Raw genomic sequence first — 16,563 nt, forward strand, 5'->3', positions numbered from 1 at the left:
CAGTTTTTTTCCCTTTACATCAAGCAATTAATATACTAAGTTGAAGGCAAAACTGCTACGTTTTGACCATCTGAAACATTCCTATGACATAAGGAACTGCCAAGCCAAATTTAGCACTATGTTGCAGAAAAGAACAGTTAAAGTCATTTTTCACACACTGTTACTCTTAACCTTAAATCAAAAGTGAAAAATTGTAAAGGGGGGGTGTGCACAAATAAACACCATTTACGCAATGTAAGAATAGACATGCATGAAACATGTAAACTTTATTAAAGAAGTGGTCCAAGTATTCACTAGGAGTGATAGCAGAACGACAGTCAAATGAAAAGAAATTAACACAATAGCAGCTCCATCTGTAGGTGCACTAACTGAGCTCTTTTGCTGTTAAGAATACAGCTCTTGCACAGCTGTGGTTGTAAGGATCATAGTCTTTGTATTCACTGAATACTACATTATGTACAGATTGTCCCAAAAGATAGAAGTGAAGAAAGCAGTTCATTTCTGTTGGTCTTTTGGAAGGGGTCTCCTAAAAAGTAGTATATGCGGCTCTGCAGAGGGGAAAAAAAATATATATATGAATCATTCTGCAAACATTGATAGCTTCTTACGTATTATATGCCATAGACTATTACCAAAGGTGCAGTTACACACGACACAGTATGTCCGTATCTAATATGAGAAACACTACTCATTTGTTTGTAAGTGCAGTGACATAGTTTTGCGGGACCCCCCACTGCATTACTGTGTGTGTGTTTATATACACGTACAACCTTGAAATCAACACATTTCATAAATCATAATTTTAAGAGTATACCTAAAATACATTGTGATAACCATTATGAAGCATGCTACATAACATTAAAACAGTTTTAAGTGAAGACTCCCTGAGAATTCATCACAAACCTAAAAGCATAAACAGTGGTAGTGCCATCACATCCCTTTAGCAGAATGTGATTCATGTCTCCTGTAAGCCAGCATGCATGGCATCCTCTCCTTAACTATATTAAAAAAAAAAAACAAACAAAAAAAAAAAACTGTACCCACCTGGTTCATGGATCATGTAATGGACCCAGCCAAGGCTTTGTTGTACACCAAGTCTTCGCCATTCTTCTTCAGACATTAGATGTGTTTTTGGTACTTGCTTTGCCAACTCTTTTGGCAGCATAACATGCCTAGGGGGAAGATAAACATAAGAGTTTAGAATGAGACAGAAACCCTCCCAAAACCAAACACACTAAATAGGATACTAAATAGAACAAAGAAAGCAAGCACACCAGAACTATAGTAAGCTATTCAATCCATACAGCATAATAGAAACCACAAATGTTTCAGGCATAAGCCCTTTGTCAATGCGTCCTGTCCCTCATATGAGCAAGTGGTTACCTGACATGTTCTACTGTAATATTCTTCATACCAATTAAAATGACAGCATGCATCAGAGGTCTCCACGGCATTGTTCCTTTAAGTCAAAGTGGGGATTGCTTCTGATTACTTACTTTCTCGAGATAAATTGCCTACAGACCTCAATCTGTCGTGCACTAGAAGGGATTGTAACTAAGTATTTGGTTTACAGCTTTTCATGTACTTAGTTGAAAAGTTGACCTCTGGAACAGTAGGAAAGTGGTATTATGTAACTTCCTGCCCTAAAAAGGTATCCCTTCTCACCCTTAGACAAGCTGCCTGAAACAGCAGCTAAAAAGGGGAGCAAACCCAATGGATATGAAAAGCATCATGATGAGCTGGGCTATAAATATATACCGCTTTTTTCATTTTAATCTGCACTAGTAGTAGGATTTGGGAAGACAGATCCACTGCAACACCGTCAATACAGATCACATTCCAAAAGAGCAGAAAGGACATCATGACACTAAAGAAAGCTGCTATTGATAGCAAACATAGCTGGAAGAAAAAAAAAAAAAAGGTAGCCTCGCGGAAAGTAACTTGCCTTCCTGCTTTGAAGAACAATTATTAAAGCACTTGTTGAGTGCCTTAATATGCATTCCTCATAGAATATCCCGCCTCATGCGCCAGGGACTAAGTAGTAGGTATTTGTTACTTTATTCAGAACAGAAAACCTCACATAAGATTTTGCACAAATGTTCCTTAGTGCCTGCTTTCCCGGTAAAACAAGTTGAGGCGGCCTTTCCTAGCCAGCTTCGGGGGCAGAAATAGCCTCAGCTATGTTTTCAATATGTGGCTTGGTTAAGGATGCTTGATTCCATTTGCAACAAACATTTACATAATTACATTACATGCTGCATCCCATGCAACCCAACTCCAGGTTATTTATGACAGCTATAGTCTAACAGAGTTTCAATGGTATAAGTGTACGTGTGTGAAACAAAGCTACTATGTAGGCAGCAAACATTACATGTACACTTAGTCATACAACAAAATATAAAAGTATGGTGGGAGCTCTAAGTATGAATGATGTAGGCAGTTCTAGAGAAGAATTCCTATGTCAATCAATACCGTCTCACAAAGCAAAGCCAGAAAGTTGAACCCACTAAACTAACTCGTGTTTTGTTTTTAATCAATCCGCAAAACAATTAAATAAAGTTTAATTGAATAACGTCCCCTCAGCTGACTACAGGCCTGACCTCGCCATGTTTATGACTTATTTTCCATCTGGTAACCCCAAAATTCCTCTTAAGCAGAATGAACTTTTTACAACGGACAAATGTTTAAAACTATGACCTAACTCGCGGATATATATACACGCCCTCCGGTGAAGTGGCACCAGTTAACAGATAAGGAACACAGTGAAAACGTGCAGCGCCTCCACACTTACCTGTATTCATACTTTTCATCCGTATACTTGTCGGAGTAGTATATATTTTTGAAAGACATGTTATAGACTCTGGCGGCGATGCCGCGGACACGCTAAAAAAAAAATCTGACTCCTCCTTCGCCGGTTTTGCCTACCCGCCTGCTGGGACGGTTGCAGTCTACTAACGGCCACCAATCGTATGCGTTTTGAATTCGACCACACTTTTCTATGATTGGTAAAAACTAACACAGACTCCAACCAATCAGAAGCTACTTTGTTTACTATTGACGATCGAGAACTACGCGAATTGTCCAATAAAAAGTCTGTTGCTAAGGTTTGCTCAAGTTTCAGCAGAAAGTGACGTATTACGTAGTGCATTGGCGTAAGACCCACGGAGGGGGACTGTAGAGATAGGGTCGTGTATGACCACGTGCCTTAACGGTGTTGTGCGGCCATTTTTGTTTTGGGCTGGTTAATGTTTAAAAGCAAAAGATAATTCTAGAAATGGTTTACACAAGAGCGGAGGTATGTTTCCTGTCTGCAGTTGTCGGACGCCATGTCTGATGTGCATTCGAAAACTATGTAATGCACGACCGTTAGGCGGAATTAAGCTTCCATGGCTTCTTTTGCATAGATTTATATACGTTCTGACCGAGTAAATGTGTTGGGGTAAGCGTTTTATATAGTTAAATATCAACAAACCTAAAATTCATGTTTTATGGGCTACCCAGCACTCAGGAAATTAATAAACTGTCAGGTTTCCCATTGACGTTGCCATAAAACAGATGGGAAAGGCTGAACTTGATGGACGCATGTCTTTTTTCAGCCTATGTAACTATGTAATGAGAAGAAATGTCTGCAGGTGTAACATCTCTGTACTTGGGACGCATAACCTCCTGTACTGTGGTAGACTAATTACTGTATTTGCTCGATTATAAGACGACCCTGATTATAAGACGACCCCCCAAAATCTGAATATTAACTTAGGAAAAAAGAAAAAGCCTGAATATAAGACGACCCTAAAGGAAAAAAGTTTTACCAGTAAATGTTAATTCATGTAAACTATTTTTTTTAATAAAAGCTATGATTGAGAAAAATATTTTTTTTGTTTTTATTTCTTGTATTTTCCAGCCTGTCCCCCAGTTACGCACATCTGCCCCCAGGCTTGCCACACCAATATGGCACTGTGGCCCATGATATGCCTTTTAACCCTCTATATGCCACTGTGCCCCATGGTATGCCTTTTGACCCCCTATATGCCACTCTGCCTCCAGAAATGCCTTATACCCCTATATCCCATTCTGGCATTTAGGGGGTTAAAATGCATATTATGGGGCAGAGTGGCATATAGGGAGGTATAAGGCATTTCAGGAGGCAGAGTGGCATTAAGGGAGTTAAAAGGCATTGTATAGAGCACTCTGCCTCCAGAAATGCCTTATACCCCTATATGCCACTCTGACATTTAGGGGGTTAAAAGGCATATTATGGGGCAGAGTGGCATATAGGGAGGTATAAGGCATTTCAGGAGGCAGAGTGCTCTATTAAATGCCCCCTTAACGCCACTCCAGAAATGCCCTATGCCCCCATTTAATTAACACACACACACACACTCTCTCCCCCCCCTCTCCTCTCAGCCCTCTCTTACCGGTGCTTCCAGCCGGGGCAGCGGGTTGACGTCGCCTTCTGCTGCAGCCGGAAGGAGGTGGAGTTGGCAGCGGGGGTTTGTATGCGTCCGTCGCGTATACTTTCCCCGGCTGTCAGAGATCAGAGATCTCTGACAGTCGGGGAAGGTCTACGCGACGGACGCAGACAACCCCCGCTGCTAGCCACACCTCCTTCCGGCTGCAGCGGACGTTGTCAACCCGCTGCCCTGGCAATACAGCAGGAAGCACCGGTAAGTGTGTATGATGGGGGGGGGGGGTGAGACAGGAGGATCCAGGTCCCCTGCAGCGGTGCGGGGGATCTGGATCTTAGTCTCCTAATCAGACTCTATTTGAGGTCTGATTAGAAGACGACCCCGATTAGAAGACGAGGGGTATTTTTCAGAGCATTTGCTCTGAAAAAAACCTCGTCTTATAATCGAGCAAATACGGTATATATATATATATATATATATATATATATATATATATATATATATATATATATATATATATATAATTATACACCATCGTTTAGTTAGAGCGATATGTATATGCATTTGCATGTTTTATATATTTTGTATTGGAGAAAAATATTTTTCTCCAATACATTTTTTTTACTCCATTTGACTGGAAGTACCTTTGGGGTCTTTATAGACTAAAGTTATTATAAGACCTCCCCTTAACCCCTTCGAGACAAAGGCTGATTTTACTTTTTGTACCCTTTGTGACAATGGCCTTTTTAACATTTCTGCGCTGCTTGTGTTTAGCTGTAATTTTCTTCTTTCCCGTTTACTGAACCCACACACATTAGATATTGTTTTTTCAGGACAAGAAGGGCTTTCTTTAGATGACATTGTTTTGATTGTATCATATTATTTACTATTAAAAAAATTATAAAATATGGTGAAAAATTTAGAAAAAAATGACTGTTTCTAACTTTTAGTTGAAAAATCTTTTACTCATCTATAAAAGGTAATGAAAAAACCTGCTAAATAGATTCTACTATTTGTCCTGAGTTTAGAAATACCCAATGTTTTTATGTTTTTTTGCTTTTTTCTACCCATTATGGGGCAATAAGTACAGGTAGCGTTTTGCTATTTCAAAGCCATTTTTTCCAAATCTGGTAATTCTTCCCCCCATGTGCCATTTCGGGTATCTTTGAACCCGGCCAATGCAATTTACCCCATCAAGTCATATATTTTTGAAAACTAGACAGCCCAGAGTATTCCAAATGCTAGTATTTTAACTCTTTCCATGCACCATATCTACCACCAGTCTTTGTCAAACTTTATGGTAGTCATTTTTTTGCATTTGTTTTGTCATACACATTTTACTTCAGGTATGAATTAAAATGTTCTAGTTTATGTCACTATCACAAAACACCCCAATATGTGTTCAGCAACATCTCCTGAGCGCAGCGATACCCCACATGAATGATTTTGCCTGGCTGTTTGGGGGCAAAAGGGCCACATTTGGGGCATGCGCATTTTTCAATGTTGAACTTTGGCATTTGGGGATCCACTGCCCATGCCCTATTTGGTACATCTTTGAGCCGGGCCATTTCAGTGTGCCCAATAAACCCATATATTTTTGAAAACTAGACACCCCAGGGTATTTCAAATGCTAGTATTTTAACTCTTTCCATGCACCATATCTACCACCAGTCTTTGTCAAACTTTGTGGTAGTCATTTTTTTGCATTTGGTTTTCCACACACATTTTAATTCAGGTATGAATTAAAATGTTCTCGTATATGTCACTATCACAAAACACCCCAATATGTGTTCAGCAACATCTCCTGAGTACAGCGATACCTCACATGAATGATTTTGCCTGGCTGTTTTGGGGCAAAAGGGCCACATTTGGGGCATGCGCTTTTTTTCAATGTTGAACTTTGGCATTTGGGATCCACTGCCCATGCCCTATTTGGTACATCTTTGAGCCGGGCCATTTCAGTGTGCCCAACAAAACCATATATTTTTCAAAACTAGACACCACAGGGTATTTTAAATGCTGGTATTTTAACTCTTTGCATGCACATATTTTACCACCAGCATTTTTTCAAAGTTTGCAGTAATATTTTTGTGTGTGTATTTTTCCCACACACCTACTTTATGTATGAATTTACAGCTCCTGGTATATGCCGCTGTCACACGACACCCCATAATGTGTTCAGCAACATCTCCTGAGTGCAGCGATACCCCACATGCATGGGTGTGTCATTTTTGTGGGAACTAAAAGGCCACATTTGGTACGTGTGCATTTTTCTAATTGGAAATTAGATGTGTGGCCATCCTTCCCCCCGTGTTAATTGGGACGTTGTTGAACCTGGCCCATTCAATTTACCCCATCAAATCATACATTTTTTAAAAGTAGACACCCCACGGGCATTTAATATGCCAGTATTTTAACTCTTTCCATGCGAGAATTGTTTTAAGCTAATATGCTAATTTTAGGACTTGCTCACAAAAATATATTTTTTATATATATATATATTTTTTTTTTATTTTTTTTTTAAAAAAATTTAACATTTTTTTTCAACTTGGAGGTTCCCCTTATAGTGACATCAGTGGGAAATGATTTTTACATTTTACTGTTTTTTTACTATTTTTTTCTAATTATTATTAATTTTATTTTATTTTTTAATTTATTTTTACTAATCACACTGTGATTAGAAAGCTGGGTTCCATTGACTTGCATGGTGAATGCAGTACCTGTATTCAACCTGCAAGTGGAGCCAAAGTTCTCTAGATGGTCTGGACTATCTAGCGAACTTTTAAAATTTGTGGTTCCTGTTACAGGACGGCGGCCATCTTCCTTGATGGCGAAGATTGCCGGCAGCTGCGGCTGTGACCGCTCTCCGGAGCGGTCACAGCCCATCAAAAGGTTAGTGTTTGGTGTCGCTGGATGCCTCCTGATCGAGGCATTCCAGCGACACCATTTAAGTTTAGGTAACGCTTTTAAAACGGGCGTCCGCCGCCATACAAAGTATGGCGGATGTTGACGCCCCGTGGAGGGGCCAGAGATGGCCCCTTCGTGCCGATCGCGGCGTTGCTGAATGCCTCGAGGTCGAGGCATTCAGCAACGCTTTTTGGGTGCAGAAAGCGATAGTAGATCGCTTTCTGCACCCGTTTAAAGACGTGCCGGTCCTGGCACGTCAATTGTCGTAAAGCACATGCTTTTCCGTGCCGTGCCAGGACCGGCAATTGTCATTAAGGGGTTAATGCCATGGTGACAGTACCGAAGTTTTGTTTGTTTACTATTTTTTTTATCCTCACTGTAGCTAATTCCAGAATGATCAGCAAACATGGTTTTAATAAAGTACAGGAAGGAAGTTTGTGTCAAAGGAGTTGAAATGAAAGAAGAGTCCATCTAAAACTAGACCGTCCCTGTCTTAGATGTAATGAAAGGAAGTTTTACTTGATTGAGAGGAATCTAAATAAGTGAAACAAGCAAAAGTGGTAGAGGCTTATACAGTGAGGGAATTCAAACATGCATGGGGTAGGCATAAAGCAAGGCCAAAGGCTGATTAAGGTTGCGTCTTTGTATGGTGAAGCATGGACAGACTAGACTGTAAGTTCCTACGGGAACAGGGCTCTCCATTTCTTATGTATCTGTATGTCAATTGCTGTGTTGTACTTGTCGTTTATCTGTAAAATTTTTATCTTGTACAGCGCTGTGGAGTCTGTCGGCGCTTTATAAATAAAGCATAATAATAGTAATGTGTCAAATGTTTTTTATCTGCCCTTGAATGCCGTGTTTTCAATATACAATTTATGACCAAAAGTATGAGGCCTCCTGACCATCACAACCATAAAGAGCTTATTTGACATGCTATTCCAATAGCTAAACCACAGCATATGGTGACACAAGTGAAAAGGAGTGGGGTTGCCCTTTATGTAACAAAGCTTAATCTTATACGAGGTAAGGAGTCAAAGCAAGAGACAGTTTGGGGAACTTGGTAACAAAATTGATATAGGTGTGCTTTATAGACCCCATGGACATGCAGAGGAACTCGACCTGCTAGTTGAAGGAATGACTAAGGTGGCAATGGAAGACAAGGTTTTCGGTATGGTGGACTTCCTGCTGTAGACTGAAAAAAACAAAACTGGGTTTGGGTCAGCCTGACGTAGAGACATCTGCAATACTTAAAAGGGATTGGGTCTGAGACAATTGGTAGTGAAGCCAACAAGGAAGGTGGATGTACTAGATGTGGTATTTACAAATGGAGACTTGATTTTGATTGTCCCTGTAGGAGACTGTAGTGATTATCAATCAGTGTGGTTTAATGTAAGGGCAGGGGTTGCATTGAACCACACTTAACCTAAGGTTTTTCAATTTTAGGTTCATTTTTCTAAAATGGAACGATTTGTAGCTGATGCCATGATGTTCTGGTTGTTTTTAGATAATAGGAGAAATGGGGAACAATCATAAAGCTAAGCTTAGGGAGGCAAAACACATTAGACACAGCAAAATAAACACGGAGGAGGAAATTGCAATGTTTACCCCTTAACCCCTTCGCGACCTTTGACGGTCCTGAACCGTCAAAAAGTAAAATAAGCTTAGAAAGTGATCAACGATCACTTTCTTCGCTTAAACGGTGTTACTGTAATGCCTCGATGTCGAGGCATTCAGTAACGCCGAGATCGGCATCGGGGGCCATGTCTGGCCCCTCCCCGAGGCGTCAACAGCCGCCATACATTGTATGGCGGCGGATGCCCGTTTTAAAAGCGTTTAGGAGGCGATCAACGATATGCGTCACTGGAATGCCTCGATCAGGAGGCATCCAGCGACACCAAACACTTACCTTTGGGTGGGCTGTGACCGCTCCGGAGAGCGGTCACAGCCGCAGCTGCCGGTGTTCTTCGCCATCAACAAGATGGCGGCCGCCCTGTAAAAGAAACAAACAAGTTTTTAAAGTTCGCTAGATGGTCTAGAGAACTCTGGCTCCACTTGCAGGTTGAATACAGGTACTGCATTCAACCATGCAAGTCAATGGAGCCCAGCTTTCTAATCACAATGTGATTAGTAAAAGATAAAAAAAAAAAAAAAAAAATATGGAAAAAATTAAAAGTGCTAACATTTAAAAATAATTATGCAGTGATGTCACTAGATGAACCATCCAGCAAAATGTGTAAAAAAAATATAAAAAAAAAAAAAGTATTAAAAAAATAAAATAAAAAAATAAAGTTTATTATTTTGAGCAAGTGCTAAAATTTCTCAAAAATCTCAACAAAGAGTTAAAATAAAAGCACTTCAAATACCCAAGGGGTGTCTAATATAAAAAAAATGGCTGATGGGGTAAATTGGAGTGGCTGAGCTCAAAGATAGGGCATAGGTACAGACTTTCCAAAATGGACAAAAAAAGTTCACTTCCCAAATGTGGCATTTTAATTCTCAAACAACACGACAAACCCATGCATGTCGGGTATCACTGCACTCAGGAGATGTTCCTGAACACACATTGGGGTGTTGTTTGACAGTGGCATATACCAGGACCTGTATATCTATAACTAAAGTACAATTTGTGTGGAAAAAAAAATAAAAAATTACTATTACAAAGTTTGACAAAGTGTAGTTGTATAATTGGTGCATGGAAAGGGTTAAAATAACAGCATTTGGAATACCCTGGGGTGTCTAGTTTTCAAAAATATATGGTTTGAATGGGTTAAATTGAGTTAACCGGCTTCAAAGATGTTCCAAAGAGGAGATGGAGGCAGAATGACCAGATTTGTTAAAAAAGATTTGGAAATCAAAAAAAGCTGCTTGTACTTATTGCCCTATAACTTACAAAAAACAGCAAAAAACATAAAAACATTGGGTATTTCTAAACTCAGGACAAGTAGTAGAATCTATTTAGCTAGTTTTTTTACTTGCTTGTTTAGGTGAGTAAAAGATTTTTCAAATAAAAGTCATAAAATGTGGTTTTTTTTCAATTTTTCACCATGTTTTTTTTATTTTTTTATAGTAAATAAGATGATACGATCAAAATAATGGTATCTGAAGAAAGCCCGTCTTGTCCTGAAAAAAAACAATATATAACTTATGTGGGTACACTAAATGGGTGAGGAGAAAATTACAGCTGAACACAAGCACCACAAAAGTATTAAAACAGCCTCGGTCCCACAGGGTACAAAACGAAAAATGAGCCCGGTCCTTAAGGGGTTAAGGACCAGGCTGTGTTTTACCTTTTGTACCATTGGGACCGAGGCTGTTTTAACACTTTTGCGGTGTTCATGTTTAGATGTAATTTTCTCTTCACTCATTTAGTGAACCCACACAAATTATATGTTGTTTTTTTCAGGACAAGAAGGGCTTTCTTCAGATACCATTGTTTTAATCATATTATCTAATTTCCCATAAAAAAAATAAAATATGATGAAAAATGTAAAACCCCACATTTTCTGACTTTTACCCCAAAAATCTTTTACTCATCCAAAAAAGCTAATGAAAAAACCTACTAAATATATTCTACTATTTGTCCTGAGTTTAGAAATACCCAATGTTTTTTTGCTTTTTTCTGCACGTTATGGAGCAATAAGTACAGGTAGCGTTTTGCTATTTCAAAACCATTTTTTCCAAATCTGGTAATTCTTCCCCCCATGTGCCATTTCGGGTATCTTTGAAGCCGGCCAATGCAATTTACCCCATCAAATAATATATTTTTGAAAACTAGACACCCCAAGGTATTTCAAATGCTAGAATTTTAACTCTTTCCGTGCACTAATCCTACCACCAGTCTTTGTCAAACTTTGTGGTAGTAATTTATTTTGTGTTTTTTATCGCTAAAATTGCTCTTCAGGTATGGATTTACAGCTCCTGGTATACATCACTTTCAAACACCCCAATATGTGTTCAGCAACATCTCCCGAGTACAGTCATACCACCCATGCATGGGTTTGTCGGGTTGTTTGGGAGGTAAAATGCCACATTTAGGAAGTGCACATTTTTTAACTTGGAACTTTTACATCTGGTCATTCTGCCCCCATGTCCTTATAGGACCATCTTTGAAGCCGGCTAATTCAATTTACCCCATCAAACCATATATTTTTGAAAACTAGACACCCCAAGGTATTTCAAATGCTAGTATTTTAACCCTTTCCATGCATGAGATTCTACCACCAGCCTTTGCCACACTTTGTTAGTATTTTTTTGGTATTTTTTTTTTTTACACAAATTGTACTTTGGGTATACATTTATAGCTCCAGATATACATCACTATCAAACAACATCTCTTGAGTACAGTGATACCACCCATGCTTGGGTTTGACTGCTGTTTGGGGTTAAAATTTGGGAAGTGCGCTTTTTTCCCCTATTTTGGTCAGTCTGTGCCTATGCCCTATCTTTGAGTCTGGCCACTACAATTTACCTCATAAAACCATATATTTTTGAAAACTAGACACCCCAAGGTACTTAAAATGGTAGTATTTAACCCTTTCCATGCATCAGCTTCTACCACCAGCCTTTGCTACACTTTGTGGTAGTATTTTTTTTTTGTATTTTTTTTCACACAAATTGTACTTTGGGTATAAATTTATGGCTCCAGGTATACGTCATTATCAAACAACACCCTAATTTTAGCACTTGCTCATAATAATAAACTTTATTTTTTTATTTTATTTATTTTACTCTTTTTGGACTTTTTTTTTACATTTTGCTGGAACTGGATAGTTCCTCTAAAGCATAATAATTTTTAAATGTTACCATGTTTTTTTTAAGCTTTTTCTTTTTTTCCTTTTTTTTTTTTAAATATTTTACTAATCACATAGTGATTAGAAAGCTGGGCTCCATTGACTTGTATGGTTGAATGCAGTACCTGTATTCAACCTGCAAGTGGAGCCAGAGTTCTCTAGAGGGTCTGGAGACCGTCTAGCGAACTTTTTCAACTTTATTTTTTTTTCCGGGCCGCAGCCATCTTGCGGATGGCGAAGACTGCGTGCGGCTGTGACTGCTCTCCGGAGCGGTCACAGCCCGCCCTGGGGTAAGTATTTGGTGAAGTTTAGGAGGTGATCGTTGATCGGCTTTTAAAACAGGCGTCCGCCGCCATACAATGTATGGCGGATGTTGACGCCCTGGGGAGGGGCCAGACATGGCCCATCATGCCGATCTCGGTGTTGCTGAATGCCTCGACATCGAGGCATTACAGCAACACCGTTTAAGCTTAGAAAGTGATCGTTGATCACTTTCTAAGCTTGTTTAAGTCTCATGACGTGTCAGGCACGTCATAGGTCGTTGAGTGACCGTTTTGCATGACGTGCCTGACCCGGCAATGGACGTTAAGGGGTTAACAAACGAATGCTATGATTTTTTTTTTAGATTGATAAGTGACAGAAGAAAACAAAAAACAGGAATAATTCAAGACAAATAAAGGGATAAACAAGGATAAATGTCTACCTGACTACTTAAATACTAATAATCCTCTCTTTTTAAAGAGAAAGGTGAGGGACCCATGTTAGCAAAGAGAGTGACATGTAAAACAAATGTGAACTTTCCAAAGTGAAAACAGACAAATCGGTGGGGCGCAATTGGATACACCCAAACGTATTAAAAGAAGTTGGGAGTGCCCTAGCAAAACCGCTAGCAGACTTTACCAGTCGGTTCCAGAATATTGGAAGTTTGCAATTGTAAAAGCACGTCACAAAAAAAGTAGCAGGGAAGACTACAGACCAGCAGACTTATGTCAATAGTTGGCAAATTAATGGAAACCATGCTAAAGGATAGGATTGTTAAATATCTGGAAGTAAACGGTTTGCCTGGTCAGGAACAACATAGGTTTACTTCAGGGAGAGCTTGTCAAACTAACCTAATTTAGTTTTTTTGACTGGGTAAATAAAATAGTACACCAGGAACAGTTGATATAGCTCATCTAGATTTCAGTGAGACATTTGACACTGTCCCCCATAAATTGCAGTCTTTAGGTTTGGATGTCAAAATAGTTGAATGTATAACACACTGGTTAAGTGGCAGGAGACAGAAGATTATAATTACCATACTGGCTCGAATATAGGCTGCACTTTTTCCCCCACTTTAAGTCTTTAAAGTGGGGGTGCGGCCTATATTCGGGGTCTAGCGCCCGACGCCCGGGACATGCAGTCCCGGGCGCCGGGCAGGGTTAGGATACAGATCCCCTGCAGCGGTGCAGGGGACCTGCATCCTACTCCCCGATACGCTTAGACAGCCTCCCCTGCCAGCACTTTCCACGGGTGGGAGGTTGTCTAAGCGCATCGTGCGGATGGTCACCGGCTGCGGAGGTTGTTTACCCGCATCGCCGCAGCCGGTGACCGTCCGCAAGATGCGTTTTACCTCTGCCCCCAAGACTTACCAGAGGAGACTCCCGGGTGTCTTGCGGGGCCGGCGGGGGACATCTACGCAATACGCGTATACAACTTCCGGTGACGGCACATCAGCTGAGTGCCGGCACCGGAAGTTGTGTACACGTATTGCGTAGATGTCCCCCACCGGCCCCGCAAGACACCCGGGAGTCTCCTCTGGTAAGTCGGGGGGGGGGCAGAGTGGCAGCATATCTCGGGGGGGGAGGAGGAGGACAGTGGCAGCATATCTCGAGGGGGGAGGAGGACAGTGGCAGCATATCTCGGGGGGGGGAGACAGAGTGGCAGCATGTTTTTTTTGGTGCTTTTTTAAAGAAAAAAACTTTTTCTTTAAAAAAGCACCAAACTTTTAGGGTGCGCCCTATATACGGGGGCGGCCTATATCCGAGCCAATACGGTAATTATGTTTATTCAGAGGAAGGACTTGTTACTAGTGGAGTACCTCATGGATATGGTTTATTTTATTTAAAAAAAGGTACTAACAAAGCAATGGATACAGCATAAAACACAGTTTGTAGTCCGTTTACTGACACAGAAAATTACACATATAAATCAGAATTATATCGGGAGGGAACATACAACCTCAACCCATGCAATGACTTATTATACTGATGCAGTCGATGTGTCAAACATGTCTTCTAGAGATTAGGGCTGCAACTAACGATTATTTTAACCCCTTAAGGACCGGGCTAATTTTTTCTTTTTGTACCCTGTGGGACCGAGGCTGTTTTAATACTTTTGTGGTGCTTGTGTTCAGCTGTAATTTTCTCCTCACCCATTTAGTGTACCCACATAAGTTATATATTGTTTTTTTCAGGACAAGATTATTTTGATCATATCATCTTATTTACTAAAAAAAAAATAAAAAAAAACATGGTGAAAAATTGAAAAAAAACACATTTTATGACTTTTTAAAAATCTTTTACTCACCTAAAAAGCAAGTTAAAAAACTAGCTAAATAGATTCTACTCCTTGTCCTGAGTTTAGAAATACCCAATGTTTTTATGTTTTTTTTGCAAGTTATAGGGCAATAAGTACAAGCAGCGTTTTATGATTTCCAAATCTTTTTTAACAAATCTGGTCAGTCTGCCTCCATCTCCTCTTTGGAACATCTTTGAAGCCGGTTAACTCAATTTAACCCTGTCAAACCATATATTTTTGAAAACTAGACACCCCAGGGTATTTCAAATGCTGTTATTTTAACCCTTTCCATGCAACAGTTATACAACCAAACTTTGTTATAGTAATTTTTTTTATTTTTTTCCACACAAATTGTACTTTAGTTATAGATATACAGGTCCTGTCAAACAACACCCCAATGTGTGTTCAGGAACATCTCCTGAGTGCAGTGATACCCCACATGCATGGGTTTGTCGTGTTGTTTGAGATTTAAAATGCCACATTTGGGAAGTACGCTTTTTTTCTCCATTTTGGTCAGTCTGTACCTATGCCCTATCTTTGAGCTCGGCCACTCCAATTTACCCCATCAGCCATTTTTTTATATTAGACACCCCTTGGGTATTTGAAGTGCTTTTATTTTAACTCTTTGTTGAGATTTTTGAGAAATTTTAGCACTTGCTCAAAATAATAAACTTTATTTTTTTATTTTATTTTTTTAATACTTTTTTTTATATTTTTTTACACATGCTGGTACTGGATGGTTCCTCTAGTGACATCACTGCATAATTATTTTTAAATGTTAGCACATTTATTTATTTTTTTCCATTTTTTTTAAATTATTTTTTGAATATTTTACTAATCACATTTTGATTAGAAAGCTGGGCTCCATTGACTTGCATGGTTGAATGCAGTACCTGTATTCAACCTGCAAGTGGAGCCAGAGTTCTCTAGAGAGTCTGAAGACCATCTAGCGAACAGTCCATCCAGAGGTAAGTGTTTGGTGTCGCTGGATGCCTCCTGATCGAGGCATTCCAGCGACACCATTTAAGTTTAGGAGGTGATCATTGATCACCTCCTAAACACTTTTGAAACGGGCGCCCCGGGGAGGGGCCAGACATGGCCCCCGATGTCGATCTCGGCGTTACTGAATGCCTCGACATCGAGGCATTACAGCAACGCCGTTTAAGCGAAGAAAGTGATCGTTGATCACTTTCTTAGCTTATTTGATTTTTTGACGGTTCTGAACCGGCAAAGGTCGTTAAGGGGTTAATAATCGATTAGTTGGCCGATTATTTTTTCGATTAATCGGATAAAAAATAAAAAAAATTTAGATTTAAAATAATGTAATAAAAAACGTGTAATGGCCTCTCTCTATTCACCTTCTTATTTTACTGACATAATAATAAAAGCTACAAGAACCCAAACACTGTTTCTCAAACTAGGTTTTAATACAAAGTTATTAGTAAATATTAATTCATATGTTAACTATTTTAGATATTTAATACATACTGAGAAAAAAGCCTTGTTTATATTTTCTTTTATTTACCAAACTGCCCCCAGTTATGCACATCTGACCCTCAGCTTGCCACTCTGCCCCCATATATGCCAGAGATTCCACTGTGCCCCCTGATATGTCACTGTGCCCCCGATATGCCTTATACTCCTTATATGCCAGTGATATGCAACTGAGCCCCCTGATATACCTTTTACCCCCAGATATGTCTTATGCCCCCCTGATATGCCTAATATCGATATGCCTTATACCCCCTATATGCCTTATAACTTCCAATCTGCCACTCGCCCCCATTTATGCCTTATACCTCCCTATATGCCACTCCTTTCCCCATAAATGCCCTGCACCACCCTGAAATTCATTATACTCCCTGATTCACCACTCTGCCTCCCCCAGGTATGCCACTCTG

General features: G+C 39.7%; 1 protein-coding gene across 1 annotated transcript; it reads right to left on the bottom strand.

The window, feature by feature from the left end:
• Positions 1 to 495: 495 nt before the first annotated feature.
• On the bottom strand, positions 496 to 2,850 carry LOC149300522 (cyclin-dependent kinases regulatory subunit 2). Its single transcript, XM_089485187.1, has 3 exons — positions 2,792 to 2,850; positions 1,045 to 1,172; positions 496 to 548 (listed from the first exon to the last, which is right to left on the bottom strand). The coding sequence occupies exons 1-3, from the start codon at positions 2,848 to 2,850 to the stop codon at positions 496 to 498; spliced, it is 240 nt and encodes a 79-aa protein (XP_089341313.1).
• Positions 2,851 to 16,563: the final 13,713 nt, after the last annotated feature.

This window comes from Sceloporus occidentalis, unplaced genomic scaffold (genome assembly GCF_023333645.1).
Source record: "Sceloporus occidentalis isolate IW3139 unplaced genomic scaffold, rSceOcc1.0.p SCAF_24, whole genome shotgun sequence".
In the NCBI taxonomy this organism is placed as follows: Eukaryota; Metazoa; Chordata; class Lepidosauria; order Squamata; family Phrynosomatidae; genus Sceloporus; species Sceloporus occidentalis.

What these genes read in the sequence shown, in the direction of transcription:
- LOC149300522 (XM_089485187.1), bottom strand. Translation starts at nt 2,850, where the DNA reads ATGTCTTTCAAAAATATATACTACTCCGACAAGTATACGGATGAAAAG. An exon ending in GATGAAAAGTATGAATACAG is followed by an intron (nt 1,173 to 2,791) that starts GTAAGTGTGGAG and finishes TCTTCCCCCTAG; the next exon opens with GCATGTTATGCTGCCAAAAG. An exon ending in TTACATGATCCATGAACCAG is followed by an intron (nt 549 to 1,044) that starts GTGGGTACAGTT and finishes TCCCCTCTGCAG; the next exon opens with AGCCGCATATACTACTTTTT.